General features: G+C 32.8%; 1 protein-coding gene across 1 annotated transcript; it reads left to right on the top strand.

Annotated features, from left to right (window-relative positions):
• The first annotated feature begins 7436 nt into the window (after positions 1-7436).
• On the top strand, positions 7437-14298 carry LOC100796531 (protein downstream neighbor of Son). Its single transcript, XM_006604611.3, has 15 exons — positions 7437-7593; positions 7774-7937; positions 8413-8486; positions 8558-8693; positions 8805-8893; positions 8975-9128; positions 9224-9423; positions 10184-10353; positions 10446-10541; positions 10786-10907; positions 11350-11451; positions 11953-12062; positions 12378-12465; positions 12781-12977; positions 13872-14298. The coding sequence occupies exons 2-15, from the start codon at positions 7827-7829 to the stop codon at positions 14104-14106; spliced, it is 1884 nt and encodes a 627-aa protein (XP_006604674.1). The 5' UTR covers positions 7437-7593; positions 7774-7826; the 3' UTR covers positions 14107-14298.
• Positions 14299-14809: the final 511 nt, after the last annotated feature.

A 14809-nucleotide genomic window follows, 5' to 3' on the forward strand; every position in this document is an offset into this window, starting at 1 on the left:
TCGCTCCCTCATTTTAATAGCTAGCTGTTTTCCTAGTTATTTCCAAATTAATATCTGTGCGCATAAACGAAATTAAATTTAGTGAGTTTGCATGAGCCATAAACAGGAAATTATTTACTGTCTCTTCCAATATAGAGTCTAACTCTTCTGTCTATCTGCTTCTAAACAAAGGAATTAATTAATAGTTCAAAAATTGGAGGTAGTAATTATAACGAAATATATGAATTTGTTCGTCAAAATTATATAAACATGGGGCGATGGGGCTGAGGATGAAGTGAGACAAAAGTTGAAAGAATTTTAGTAGTGCCATAGAGGAAAATAGTTGAAACTTGGTTTCAGTTGACCAGAAACTGAGTGGTCTTCGAAGCGTTCAGGAACAATATAATTAATGTTTGACCGTGCATATGGTTTCCTAAAATTCGCAGGAGGACATAGATTTGAAAATATATTAATGTGCGTCAATCTAACCAAAAACAAAAAAGTAGCTGAGACTTGAGAGCTGAATTGAATATTTCAATGATTATGATTTCTGACCCGGTGGACTGACCAAATATTACTATCTATATTTAATTAGTTAATAGCCGTGTGTTCCCAAACCAAAAGACAATGATGAGTATATTGAAAAAATTGAACATCAAGTGAGAAAAAAAATATAAAACTTTAAAGTTTTAAGTAGAAGTGTAATGTTAAATTTATTTATGTGATTGCTGATTTTTTTTTTGACTGCAATGGTTTACAACATGGTTGTTGTTGTTTTATCATAATTCGTTTTATATATATATTTTCATATTCCATGCATCAGCGCCGGTCCTTGGACTAAAAAGAGCCCTTAACTAATTCACTTCAGCCCCGCTGTTTGTGTTTTGCTAATAATTTTCTAACTAAACCATTTTATGTCATGTTTGGATAAAAAAGAAAATGAAAATAAAAAAAATGATAATTCTTTTAGTTGTTTAAATTAAAAGAGAAAGGAAGAAGAAGAAAGTGTATCATTTTATCCTTTCTAGCTTCTACATAATTAATATGAATGATTTATTCATTCACTGTAAAATACATTAAAAGTCATGTCATTTTATTATCTCCACATATAGAACTGATTTCATAGTTCATATAGTATATGCTTGGACAATGGAGAAATGCTCAACGTACACGTGTTTAAGAGGGAGAATAATAGCGTGCAAGAGCAACCTGAGGTTCATGAGGGGGAAGCTTTAGCTGTTTTTACGTACGGCGATAAAGTGGGCGAAGGAGCTATAGTTCAAGAAGGTGGTGTTTGAAGTGGATTGTCAAAGAGTAGTCTCGTGTATCAGAAACTGGAGGACGGACTCGAACGAGTTTGCTAGCATAATAAGTAGTTGTAAGCTTATGCTACGGTTTGAATCAGACAAAAAAAAAAAAAAAAAAAAAACAGAAAAAGAATTGTATGACTGATATATGTTTGAATGATTTAATAAGACAAACATGTTTCCTTCTAAAATATATATTTGTATTTCAAGTATAAAAAATTTCTAAGATGCAATTGTCTAAATAAATTTTGCAAGATTTCTAAGTTTAAATTTAAATTTATTTATTTTAAATTTTGGCTTTATTCATTAATTTGAATCAAAATACATAATTATATAGTAGAAGGTTCAAATCATGATTAATTGTCATCATTAAATATTTAATAATTAAATAATCATCTTAGTTACTATATTTATATATTTTATGAATTAGAAACTACAATATAAAGATTTAGTGACATTTCAATAGAAAAAAATTGATATGGTGCTATCACATAATTTTAGTTTACATGGCAAAACCTTTTTATGATAATAATAATAATAATAATAATAATAATAATAATAATAATAATAATAATAATAATAATAATAATAATAATAATAATAATAATAATAATAATAATAATAATAATAATAATTATTATTATTATTATTATTATTATTATTATTATTATTATTATTATTATTATTATTATTATTATTATTATTATTATTATTATTATTATTATTATTATAATTGATAACTGATAATTGATTGATTTTTTTACTTTTTTCTACCAAAATGCATGTGAGACAATTCTTGAATTAATTAGGGAAATCATAAGATTTTTTTTAAAAAAAAAAAAAAGAAAGTAACAATATCCAAAGTTACTATGGAATAACTAAGATAATTATGAGATATATATTTTTTTTGTAATTATGATATATATATATATATATATATATATTATAAAAAGTTAAAAAAATTCATTAATTCTAATTTGAAATAACTAAATTAATTTGAGTTAATTTAAATTAAGGTGAACATTAAGGTAAATATATTATTTATAACAACTTCTTAATTTTTTAAATCTAAATTCAAATAAGACTTAAATTTGATGCGTTGACTGTTGTTTCTAATGTTGACGTGATGATATTGTGTCATAGTTACTTGTTAGTTGCTTATTAAGTAATGTTAATGTTTTAATTAGGCAATTTAAAAAATGAGGAAAAAAACTAAAATCATTGTTCTCTGTTGAACCTTAAAATCACTATTCTCTGATTCTCTATTGAACCCTAAACACGATTTTTGTTGTTGTTGTTCTTCGCAAACACGACACATGAAATTGTTGTGTTTCACACACAATGGCTAGCAATGAGGGTCATTGGGGATATGCATCTCACACAGGGTTGAAGGGGAGCAAACATGAGGATCATATTTACTGTTCTATGTAAGATTCTTGACAATATTCGGGGAATATTTGGGTCGTAGGAAAAGTTGGAGAATGTAACCCAAGGTTTATGTTTTTAAATTGCTTTTGGTCCTCAATCAGGATATTTTATAGTGTAAAACATGGGTACTTGTTGGTTGACTTCAATAGGATTGATTCAAAGAAATGGGTTTTCATATCTGATCAACAAAAGGTTTGTTTACCTTAAAGAAACTTAACTGTGTTACTTAATTGTTTTTTGAGTTATTTCATTAATTACATATAATTAACTGTTGTTTTGATTATATACAAGGTTTGGTCAATGTAATCAAGGACTTGGAGGGAAATGTAGAGCATCGGGTATGCGTAAGGCATTTATATAACAATTTCAGGAAAATGCACCTGGGTGGTCACTTAAAAGATTTAATGTGGCAAGTTGCAAGAGCCACAACTGTTCCTTATTTCTAGAGAATCATGCAGAAGATTAAGGAGGTTAATGAAGGTACTTGGAAGGAATTGCATGATCTTGAAGAAATTGCCTAGACTAAGTTAGCATCTAAGAATAGCACACAATGTGATTTGCAAGTTAACAACAACAAGTGTATCTTAAAGTATAGGGACAAACCAATAATCGACTTACTAGAAAGGATAAAGTTCTACTCGACAAAGAGGATTGTGAAGTTAAGAGAAAAAATGATGAGATACAAGAGCACTATTTGTCCTAAGATTCAACTTATATTGGAGAAAAACAAAAAAGATGTTAAGGGATGGACTCCTAATTGGTCTAGTGATGACCAATATTCATTATTTGAGGTCTGTAATTACTATCACTAAGTTGTTGTGAACGTTAAGGAAATAACTTGTAGCTATATAAGACAAGATCTCAATGGTATCCCTTGCTGCCATGGAGTTGCCTGTTTATGGCACGACAACTACATTCTTGAAGATTATGTTGCCTGTTGCTACACATATTCTTCTAGTAATATTTGATCTTGTTTTTAAACAAACATGTTATTAACTAAATGTTATTTCAATGCAAGAAAACCACATACCTGGATACTTATGCATATTATATAAAACCTTGTGATGGTCCATTGTTGTGGCCTGCAAATGAAAATGAATCACTAAACCCACCTGAAATGAGGAGAGCACCTGGTAGACCAAAAAAATTTAGGAACAAGGCAAATGATGAGCCAAGGAACAACTATACCTTACCGAGGATGGTAAGACAACCTCCCATTGTAGTTTGTAGAGGATGTTGAAAAGTTGACCATAACATAAGAGCATGTTGTAGAAGCAAGTTTCATGATGATGAACCAAGCAATTTTGATGATGCCAAAAGCCTAAGTGATTGATTCAAGACTTCAAGATCAAGCATCAAGAATTCAATCCAAGATTCAAGATGAGAAATCAAGAAGCAACAAGTCAAGACTTCATATAGGATAAGTATTAAAAGATTTTTTCAAAAACCAAATAACACAGTTTTGTTTTACAAAAGAATTTTCTCAAATTTTCTAAGTTACCAGAGTGATTACTCTCTGGTAGTCGATTACCAATTATCAGTAATCGATTACCAGTGACCAGTTTGATTTTCAAAATGTTTTCAAATGGTTTGCAATGTTCCAAAATGATTTTCAAATAGTGTAATCGATTACAAGTGAATCTGAACGTTGGAATTCAAATCCAATTATGAAGAGTCACAATTTTTCATAAAATGCATTGTGTAATCGATTACACCTTTGTGATAATCGATTACCAGTGAAGAGTTTTGAAGAAAAAGTTAAGAGTTATAACTCTTAACATGGTTTTCTCAAAAGTCATTACTTTTCCAATGGTTTCTTTGACCAGACATGAAGAGTCTATAAAAGCATGACTTTGGCATACATTCAAAACATACATGATATTCTTCCAAACAATTTTTTTTCACAATATTTCTCTAACCATTGCCCATTGCTTTCTCTTTGCCAAAAAAACTTTCTAAACTTTGTTTCAAAACATTGTTTTTCTGTAAGTGGAAATTTTGCAGAAAACAAAAGTGTGCTATCTTTTCATTTCTTCTTCCTCTTGACAAAAGACTCAAAGGACTAACCGCTTGAGAATTCTTTTGATTCTCCCTTCCCCCTCTTGACAAAAGATTCAAAGGACTAATCGCCTGAAAATTCTTTTGATTCTTCCTTTTCCCTTTAAACAAAAAATTTCAAAGGACTAACCGCCTGAGATATATTTTGTTTCCCCTTACAAAGATTCAAGGGACTAACCGCCTAAGAATTCTTTGTCTTAACACATTGGAGCGTACATCCTTTGTGGTACAAGTAGAGCATGCATCTACTTAGGTTGTTATACTGAGAACAAGAGAGGGTACATCTCTTGTGGATCAGTTCAAGTGGAGCGTACATCCACTTAGTTGTTCAAAGAGAACAAGGGAGGATACATCTCTTGTGGATCTTTGCTTGTAAAGGATTTTACAAGGTTATTGGATATCTCAAGAACCGGTGGTTGCTTGGGGACTGGATGTAGGCACGGTTTGTGGCCGAACCAGTATAAATCTTGTGTTTGTCTTCTTCTTCCATACACTCTTTAATTTTCGTTGAGTACTTTTAATTGCCGCTTTTACTTTTGGTTAAGTTATTGTTTCTGTTCTTTACTTTCTTAACTTAGTAGTAAAAGCCTTGTTGAATCTAGTAACATAAAGAAAGATAAAATTTAAATTAGTCAATGCACATTAATAATTAATTTAATCCCCCTTCTTAATTATTCTAAGGCTACTTGATCCAACACATGTAAAGGAAAAACATGAGTTGATAGGGAGATTCCTAAAGGTGGAAACAAGGTAATAAAACTTAGTTCAAATTAGTTGTTAGCAAGTTACTCGTTGATATAAAATTAACATACAGAATTTGAAGAGAAAACCAACCCAACAAGAAAAAGTTGGAAACAAGGTTTGAAGTTCAACTATTTGGTTTTTGTTATGGTAATTGTTTATCTGATGAATTCTAATTTTGGTGGAGAAATAAAAAAATGCAGCAACATCTGCCCCTGTTCCAACCTCAAGTTCAGGTGAAACATCTTTAGTTGCCTTTGTTCCAACACCATTTGCACCACCATCAAGCCAAGTGTCATATGCAACTGGACCACTATCATACAATGTTTCAAAATTTGCCCTACCAACACAACAGTCTCAAGTTGGATCATCTATAACAAGAAACTCAAACCAATACTAAGATTTTTTTTTGTATTATGGTTCTTATGTATTTAGATTAAGAAATCGAAACCAACACTAAGAAACCGAGACCAGTTAGTTGGTACCTATTGTGGGTTTCTATTAGACAATACTTTGTTGATCTTGGTATCAATGATAAATACCTTTTTTTATAAATACAATTATTTTTGTCAATTAAACAAATTAAGGAAGTATTAAAACGGATACAATTAATCAAAAGGATGTACACTTGATCATACCAAAATAAGGAACCAATTTCATTGATAATCAAAACCTCTTGTACAAGCTTGTCATCTTACATTCATGTTTAAATAACCCTAACACTTACAACATATCGCTTGCTAGCTACTACAACAAAAAACAAATTTACAAAACTTTTAAGACAAAATTAGTCCAATGGCTAACAATTTCTCTCTATTTTTTCCTTTCATTCAAACTTGTTTTCTCCATCTTCATGGTTGCTTCCATCTCATTCATCTTTATCATTAGCTCATTTTTTAAGCAATCCAAGAATAACTCTCTTCTCATGAATATTCATTTCAAGATCTTACCAATAAAAAAAAAGTTACATCCTCTTCTATCCGATACATGTAAAACAACAAAAAATGAACCAGTTACATCCTTATCCTTAGCAAACCCATTACAACAAAATCCAAAGAACAACCAAAAAAACACAATGTAGTGTTGCATACCTTGTATAGCCCACAACCAAAAAACCTTCTCCTCGGGTTATCCTCAGTCCATGCCATTACCAACGAAACTTCTACATTACATTCACAAACACACAACACCTTCTTAGGGGTCTAGAAAGCTACCTAAGGCTCTATTGTTTTCCATAAACTAAGTAGAAAAACACGAAATGGGTTAGGGTTCGTCAATAAACAAAAGAAGAGAAGAGTGAGTTAGGGTTCAAAATGAGTTCTCTGTTGGGTCGAAGAGGAAGAACGAGTCGAAGGGGTCCAAGGGGTTGAAGATGACGAAAACATGGAACAAAGCTTCAAAAGTGTTCAACCATGGCTTCCAATGTTGTCCCTGGTCAAAATAGTGAAAGAAAAGACTTGCTTAAGGTTGTAATGTTTTATTAAAATTAATTAATTTTTTAATCTTTTAATTAACTTTAATAATCACAATTAGTCTTGATTAAATCACTAATTGAGTCAACATTATCTCATTTAACAGCCAATGTATCAAATTTAACGGTTTAACCAAAATTGAGAAATTTTAATACTAGAGGAATTAAATGCCTTAAAACTTTTTTAAAGAATTTAAATTCATGAATTAGAAAAATTAGACAAATCAAAAATATAATTTAGCCTCATCTTTCCACAACAAAGGAGTTAAGGAATATTTCAGAGTGGGGTCCACCAACTAAAATTTATTATTTAGGTGGAAGCATGAAAGCCCTGGACCGAAGTCCCCAGCAGGCAGCAGGCCAGCCCAACAAAAAATCCAAAAGTACAAACGGTCCCGAACGGTGCCGTAACGGCGCCACAAACAGGAGGGAAATCAAAATTTTTCGTTTTAAAATGTAAACGCACATAAAAATGAAACGAAACATTTTGACAATTCCACTAGGTCCCGCTTCGCTCGCTCGCTCGCTCTCTCTTCCCTCACCCTCTGCTGCGGCGAAAACCGATACGACACCGTTCGCCGTTGAATGAATCTTCCACCACACGATTCGGTCTCTTCTCTTCCCTCCTGCTTCCGATTCGCATTTATTCTATTCTAATTTCAAAACCTAAGCCATCAATCTACACTCCCTCGCGCTCATAATTAGTAGCACATTTATCCTGTTCTCTGATTGTGCGATTTCTGAATTCCATTGCAAATCCTTTCTCGCTAACGGAATCTGCACTTGCAGATCAATCTCAATGGCGTGTTTTGATTGGTAAAGTACGCGCGACGGAACGAGGCATGGCAGAAGTGGCTAAACCGAGTTCTGTGCCTCCGAGCTCTCATCGAATTGGTTCAGGACCTTTGAAAAGTGGATCTTTGGTTAGAAAGAAGACACCGTCAGAACTTAGGGTAAGTTCCCAAGCTCACGACCTCAATTTAGCTCTCGATATGTGTGGTTATAATGGAAAATGCTTCGGTTATCCTAGTTCGTGATTTATGCTCTTATTGTTATACATTTGTGACATATAATTTGATTCTCACCACTCCAAGGATTAGTTGCTATATGTGCTTTTTGCTTGACTAGGCACATGCTCTCAAGCTGTTTGAAGTAAAATATTCCCTGGGATTATGATTTGGGAGTGAACTATGTAGACTAATTGTTTGTGATGAGTTGCATCCTTATTATTTGTCATTTAGTATTACTATTGTCTATGCTCATTTCAATTGAAATGGAGTTTGTAATCTGATGCCCCCCAATTCTCATAGCCATAGCTCAGTTTCAATCTGATAAATGAATAGTAAATTCTTTCTTTCCATATGAACAACTAGTATTTAAATGTGGTGGAGGTAAAATTTTAATTTTCTCTCTGTACATTCTTGACAGGGAGAGTTGTTGAAGCGGGCAAGTAATGTGGACCTTACTGATGAATCTCAATCCACCTTGGCTGATCCTACGAAGTAAGATTCTGCTTCCCTTTCAATTTATTGTTTCATAATTTGCTTAGAACTTGCTTGATTTATGTTTGCAGGACCACTGAGGTGGACAATGGATTTAAAAAAACAAGGTTATGGAAGCCCCCTAGATACACAGACACACGGGTTGATGAAGTATTTGCTGCCAAAAAGCCCAGGTTCAAAATTGCATCTGGAAAGGAAAATGCAAAGGTTATTATGTTTTTGCCCAATTTATGACTCATTTAGTTTATTCAGTTGGCATCTTCATTAAATCATTGATCCCAAGATGTTAATGTTGTTGATATTTGTTACTACACTCAGGAAAATCCATCTTTGGGGCAAACTAGTAATCTGAAGAATTTTTCAGTTTTTTCAACATTGGAGGCCAAGGGACAGCAAGGAAATTCATGGTTTGCTTCATATTTTATATGTTTGCTTGATCCCATAGTTAAGTTTTCCCAATGCTGATCTTGTTCCAAATTTGTTGTCAGCTTGGAGAATTCTGTTACTTCTAGTGAGGTCAGCAAAGATAGTGTATTACAATCTTGCCAAACATTTCAAAAGTGCAGCCAAGGAAAATTTCGTAGTGTTTCTGAGCTTTCATCAGCTGCTGATAATTCTTGTGGCACAGCTGCTATTGACCTGGTATACAATGACAGTGTCTGACATTTTCTTATGTGTTTACTTACATTTTAGATCCTCATAATTTGGCTATTAATATTGATAATAATAAATTATAGGGAAAAGCATTAAGAGGACTATCTGCACTTGAACCATCTAATGCTAATGACACGGCTGCTGATTTGGCTGAAGGACACAAAGATTTGACAACTGTTACAGGAAATTTCTTATCTGAATTCCTTTTACCTGGCAAGAAGGTCCCTTTGGATCTTAGTCTAAAAACCAGTATGCGAATTGTATCCTCCTCTTCTGTGAATTGGTAAGTAATGAGTGCATAAGATGGACTAGTGCATTGGCATCAAGCCTGGTAGGAATAGGATGGCAATGGACTGAATTAAAAAGCTTTTTACACTGGGATTCATAGTTTATATATTGAAAAGATGAGGTGTTTTAGGTTTCCTTAATGCTTTTTTTTTTTTTTATAGTTTTTATAAAGATTATTTGATTTTATGCTCAATGTTGATATAGAGTCTTATGAATTATTTACCAAATGTTGTTAAGCCAATTCAACTGGATTGCAGTCAGTATTAGATGCACTGGCTATTAAAACATTTTAATCATAGTGGTCAGTTTGAGCTATATGATGGGAGTCCAGTTTTATGTTATTTCAGAAATTCAGAATAAAAATATTGACCTTTGATGTAATAATATGGGAGTTGATGGAACTAACGTATTTACCATGCATGCTGTATAGTATGACTGAAATATTTTTCATGCTCTCAATAACAAGTTGCTTATATAATTCCTTTTTCTATCTTAGTAAGTAGTAACCATGTTAATTTTTCATGTTTCTATTGTAAAATCTGTTTTGTCTGTATATAGTTTGTTTTGCATAGATTTTGATACCTTGAATGGGTAACCAGTCTCTTCTGTTTATCTACATCTTATGTAGTTGCAGCACCTATTTATGAGATTTGTTTGGATTTTTCATTTCTTGCTTACTTTGGTGTCAAATCCTTGTTGTCCATTGTTATCTTTTTTCGAAGGTTATTTTGACTTCCAAATTTCATGATACATAGGTCACTTATGCGTGGTACCATGCCTCAGTTAACCTTCCAGCATAGTTATTTCACGAATCAAAATATGAGAGGTTCCGAGGGCTTTAAAGTTTTACAGTCATGGATGTATCCTCAATCCATTCTACCACCTTCTCTAATTTCCGTCTTGAGCTCATCAACATCAGATGGAGGTTGTCAAGCAGTTCCCATTTATGGTTTCTTCTTTGTGCTTTTCCTTTCTCTATTTTCCTTAAGCACTTTTCCCCATCTTTTCATGCGATAGAATTGGAGTTCTTAAGGAAAAGACAAGTAGCTTGGGAAGAATCCTTCCGGGACCTCTATTACATGCTTCGAAAGAACATTTGTGGCCTTTTTTATGGTAATTACACAATACCTTCATTTTCTTTTGTCAGATAGTGTTGTAATAATTATAAAAATGTGTATATGATGCCTTTTTTACATTGCATTTTCTATTCTTCTGGATTTTATGTGTTTGCTTGTGAGATGCAATTTAATTTGTTTCTGCATAAATTTATTTTTCTATTATTGATGCAGACTTTATTTTTCTATTATTTGAACCTTCCAACTTCATTATGCATCAATTTCTTCCTTTTGTTTTCTAGTTAGCACTGCCCAGTTTGTGGTGATGTTCACTGGTGGCGACATCTCTGGGAAATCCAAATGTTCATGCAATGCTTATATCTCTCAGTCAACCCAAGGGTTAAGATCATTGTTAAGAGAGCATGTAAGCTGTACTCATGTATTATTTGTAGCTCATTTATGATATATTTTGTAGTTTCTAGGAAATTGTCTGTGAAAGTGTAGTAGGTATAAGGCATTTTATTTGTTTTCTCTTACTAGGTTTTTGTCAAAGAGTAGTAGACTCATTGTAGTTGCCACTTCCCAATAATTTGTGTTCTTCAAGTATATCATGACAAGGAGTATATCAGTATAACGAGTAACAACTCAACAAGGGCTATACTTATTCTAAGACTTTGACTGCTGACATTTTTAACTAAACGAAATGTAATTTTCCATAAACTTACTCATGTTATTTTAAGGCTTTACTCTAGCCTGCTTGTTTTGCTGAGCTTCTTTATATTATTATTATTGTTGTTGTTGTTATTATAATATTTGTTTTGTAGATGAACTCTGAGCTTTATTTTTGGTTGTATACCCTTTATTAGGATCTCTGTTTCTCTATGCCTCTTGGCCATTCGAAAGTAGAACAAGTTTCAACTGAGGATCTAGTTGAGTTGTCAGAGATAGAGAAGCAAAACTTAGGACAGGTTTGTATCTATATGTTATTTATATAGTGCTTGTTTTTCCAAATGATGTTTGTATTTATCTCTGAATGATCAATTCCTTGACATAGCGTGCTTATCTCTTTGTGATTCTATTGATAAATTTGTACTGAATATTGAAACTATACTTCTCTGTTACTGTTGGCTCCTAGTTAGCATTAATTGAACTATTTGGTGTTTAATTCAGAATTGTGTGTAAAATGTTATTACTCTATTCTCTAACTATGTCTTCTTACATTACTAAAAGAATTAAGTTTTACATGTATATCTAACTTAAACTCAACTAGTTGATGGATAAGTTTTCATTAATAAGATGCGTGCAAAAGTTATTTGAATTGGTTATTGTCTTGCACTTCATGTTAATAATTGGCTGTCTCTTTTGTGTATATTATGGTGTTCTGTGAGTTTGTCTATCAATTAATTCGAATGCTTTTTTTTCCCTGTGCATCATTTATATTAATCGGTGCTTGTTATTTGAAATAACAGACTCGGCGATTAAGGTCATTATCTGATGTTGATAATAGCCCAGAATCTTTGCTGGTTTTTAGTGGCAACAACAATGTACATGCTTTATATGACTTTTTACTAAATTACAGGTGACTGACCTTTTAATTTCTTTATAGCTTCTTTTCCAGGTTTTGTAATTCAGACTTATGGCGTGTTTTGGTAAACAAATTAACTAAGCATTTATTCTATAAGTTCTAATCAAATGAGAGCTTATTTGTAAACTTGAGTGTGAAGTTTACTGGAAAAAAATATTTTGACAAGCTTCACTATGACAAAAGCTAAACAATGCTTATAGGAAGATCATCAGTCACTTTCATTAGCCTAAATTAAATCAGACTTATTTGATGTTTACCCTTATATTTTCAATCATGCTGCTGACTAATGTTTTTTTCTTCACTCTGCAGATTTCTCTTGACCTCACTGTCTAGTGTGGATGTACCTGTCTTGTGCTCTCCTGTGCCATTTCAAAATTCTGCTTTGTCTTCTCCTGACGTATGTCAATTTAAGTTGATTATTGATCTATCCTACCATTCCTCTAACAAGTTACTTGGGCAAGTAATACTAATAGTGTTTCCACAATAGAGTTTCTTATGTGGTCAATGTTATTGTTACTAGTTGCTTAGTTTTTGAAATCTGTGCATTTGGTCTACTATCAATAATGTATTGTTATTTTACTGAAAAACATGCAGAGGAACCCATAGCTTGAAAATTGAAATTTCTTTGTACAGTTTGTTTAAAGCTGCAATAATTTTTTTTCTACTGCTAGCTATTTTAAATCATTGGAATATCTATACTTCTGTTTGTCAGATTAAATGCGTGGAGACTAGAAGAGCTGAAGACATTGCTGCTTCTTCTAATGGGTCTATATGGAAAGATGTTGAGTCAGCACAAGGATCATCAGATAGCCTTTGTACCATTGAAATTAAGGATGCACTTCTTCCACCTTGGATTATTTGTGGTATATGTGCATTGATGGCCTCTGAAGGAAGAAGCTTTGTGGCAAGGTATGAATAGCCTTTGTTTGGTGATACTTTTTGCCGTGTTAAATTTGAGCTGTTTAGATAGGATAATTTCATGTGGCCAATACAGCTACTTTTAGTTCATCTGTAGCCTGCCCAGACAATTAGGGTTATGGTCAAGACTCACTCTCTCTGACCTTGTTGGAATGCAAGCCATGTGTTGGAGGTTAATGAGTGAGAAAATGGGTATACATGCAAATTCAAGTAACCTGGATTTAACTTTAGAGGAACACTGCTTGGTAATGAACCATGGTTTTGAAAACAAGTGAAGCAGAGCCCTGACTGCTATGATTGGGGTTGGTTGTTTGGACACAGGAGCTTGACTTGGTTAATGGTTGTCTAACCATTTCAGCAAAACAAATAATCAAATTCTAACTGGTTATCAAATAAAATGGAAGTTTTATAACCAGCTTTAATCGACCTGTTATCGTAAAACTGGTTAAATATGGTTATGGTTAAATTTAATAAAATTGTTTAATATGATTATATTATATGAACACCCCTTGTGATGAATGTGGACCTATGACTAGTGGGTTTTTGGAGCCATATTGTTTCTGGTTGAGCTCTGGTAACGAAGCTTTCTAATATGTGAATGAGAAAACTTGGGTATATGTCGATCTAAGGAATTTATATTACGAACAATTAGGCGATGTTGGTTTGAGAAAACATTTCTTTCCTTTCCTTTTCTCAATTTCTCATAGTAACTCGCCGATTGTTCTGAGTCACAGTGAGCTCTATCTAATCTAATAAGTAGAATTTCATGAACGTTTATACTGATATATTATGAATTTTTGCTGCACATTATCTAGTTAAAACTAGTTGTACCATACATATTTGTTTTAAACCTAAATGGTGTTATGTTTTTCATATGGCTTACAGTTTTGTGACGGAACCTAGCTCAATTGGCTTGAATGTTGCCTTAAAATCAACTTGTGAGAAGTCGGAATCTAAAGCTGCCGGCAGTGAAAGCTTACAAGACCAAGGAAGTACGTTTGGCATTCCAGAAGTTGTAGTCTCTTCTCGACTGTGTTCATGTTCATTAAAAGGCGTAAGGTACAGTGATGAATCTTATACAGCATCGCTATCCCCTGTACAATCTTATATAAACAAGTAACTTATATTCATCACTTTGATGGCTAATTTATTTAAATGCCTACCCGTCCCTTGACCCTCCAGAAAATTAAAATCTAGGAATGTTGCATTTGTAAATCCAAAAACTAGAGGAACATGTTGGCAACCAAGAATATGTAATATCCATGTCAATTGCGAGTTGCTAATTCCATCAATTGGTGCATTGAGAATTTCATTCAAGATTACAAAACTATGACCACCTTGTGAGGGGAAACAAATCAATTACGAACTGTCGAACTCATTGTGCCTTTGGGCCTTGGCATTGGATATGTAATTACGGGATATTTTTCTTCCTTGAATTGCGTTTATTTTTTATGGCAAGTTGCCTGAACAGAACTTGACATCTGTTTATAAGTATTTTCTAAGTTTCGAACTCAAGAACATATATATAATTAACCAAGTAAACTCTTAACAATGCAAATTTCTATATTTGTGACCATTGATGATATCGTGCTGTGCAGAGGCACATGGACCACTATATACGTTAGGACAATAACTGAGAAAGTGCACAAACTGGCTTCTTTAAAGTTCATTCTTAAGAGTCCTTTATTCACTTGTCTAGGCTATCTTCATTTGTCATGCATCTGGATATAAAGGTGTCGAGGAGTTGGTTTGGTTTAAGTTTAAAGTCAAAGTAAAGTTTAAATTAATTATTGGTCACTAAATTAAAGTAAAAAGATTATCCT

This window comes from Glycine max, chromosome 19 (assembly GCF_000004515.6).
Source record: "Glycine max cultivar Williams 82 chromosome 19, Glycine_max_v4.0, whole genome shotgun sequence".
In the NCBI taxonomy this organism is placed as follows: domain Eukaryota; kingdom Viridiplantae; phylum Streptophyta; class Magnoliopsida; order Fabales; family Fabaceae; genus Glycine; species Glycine max.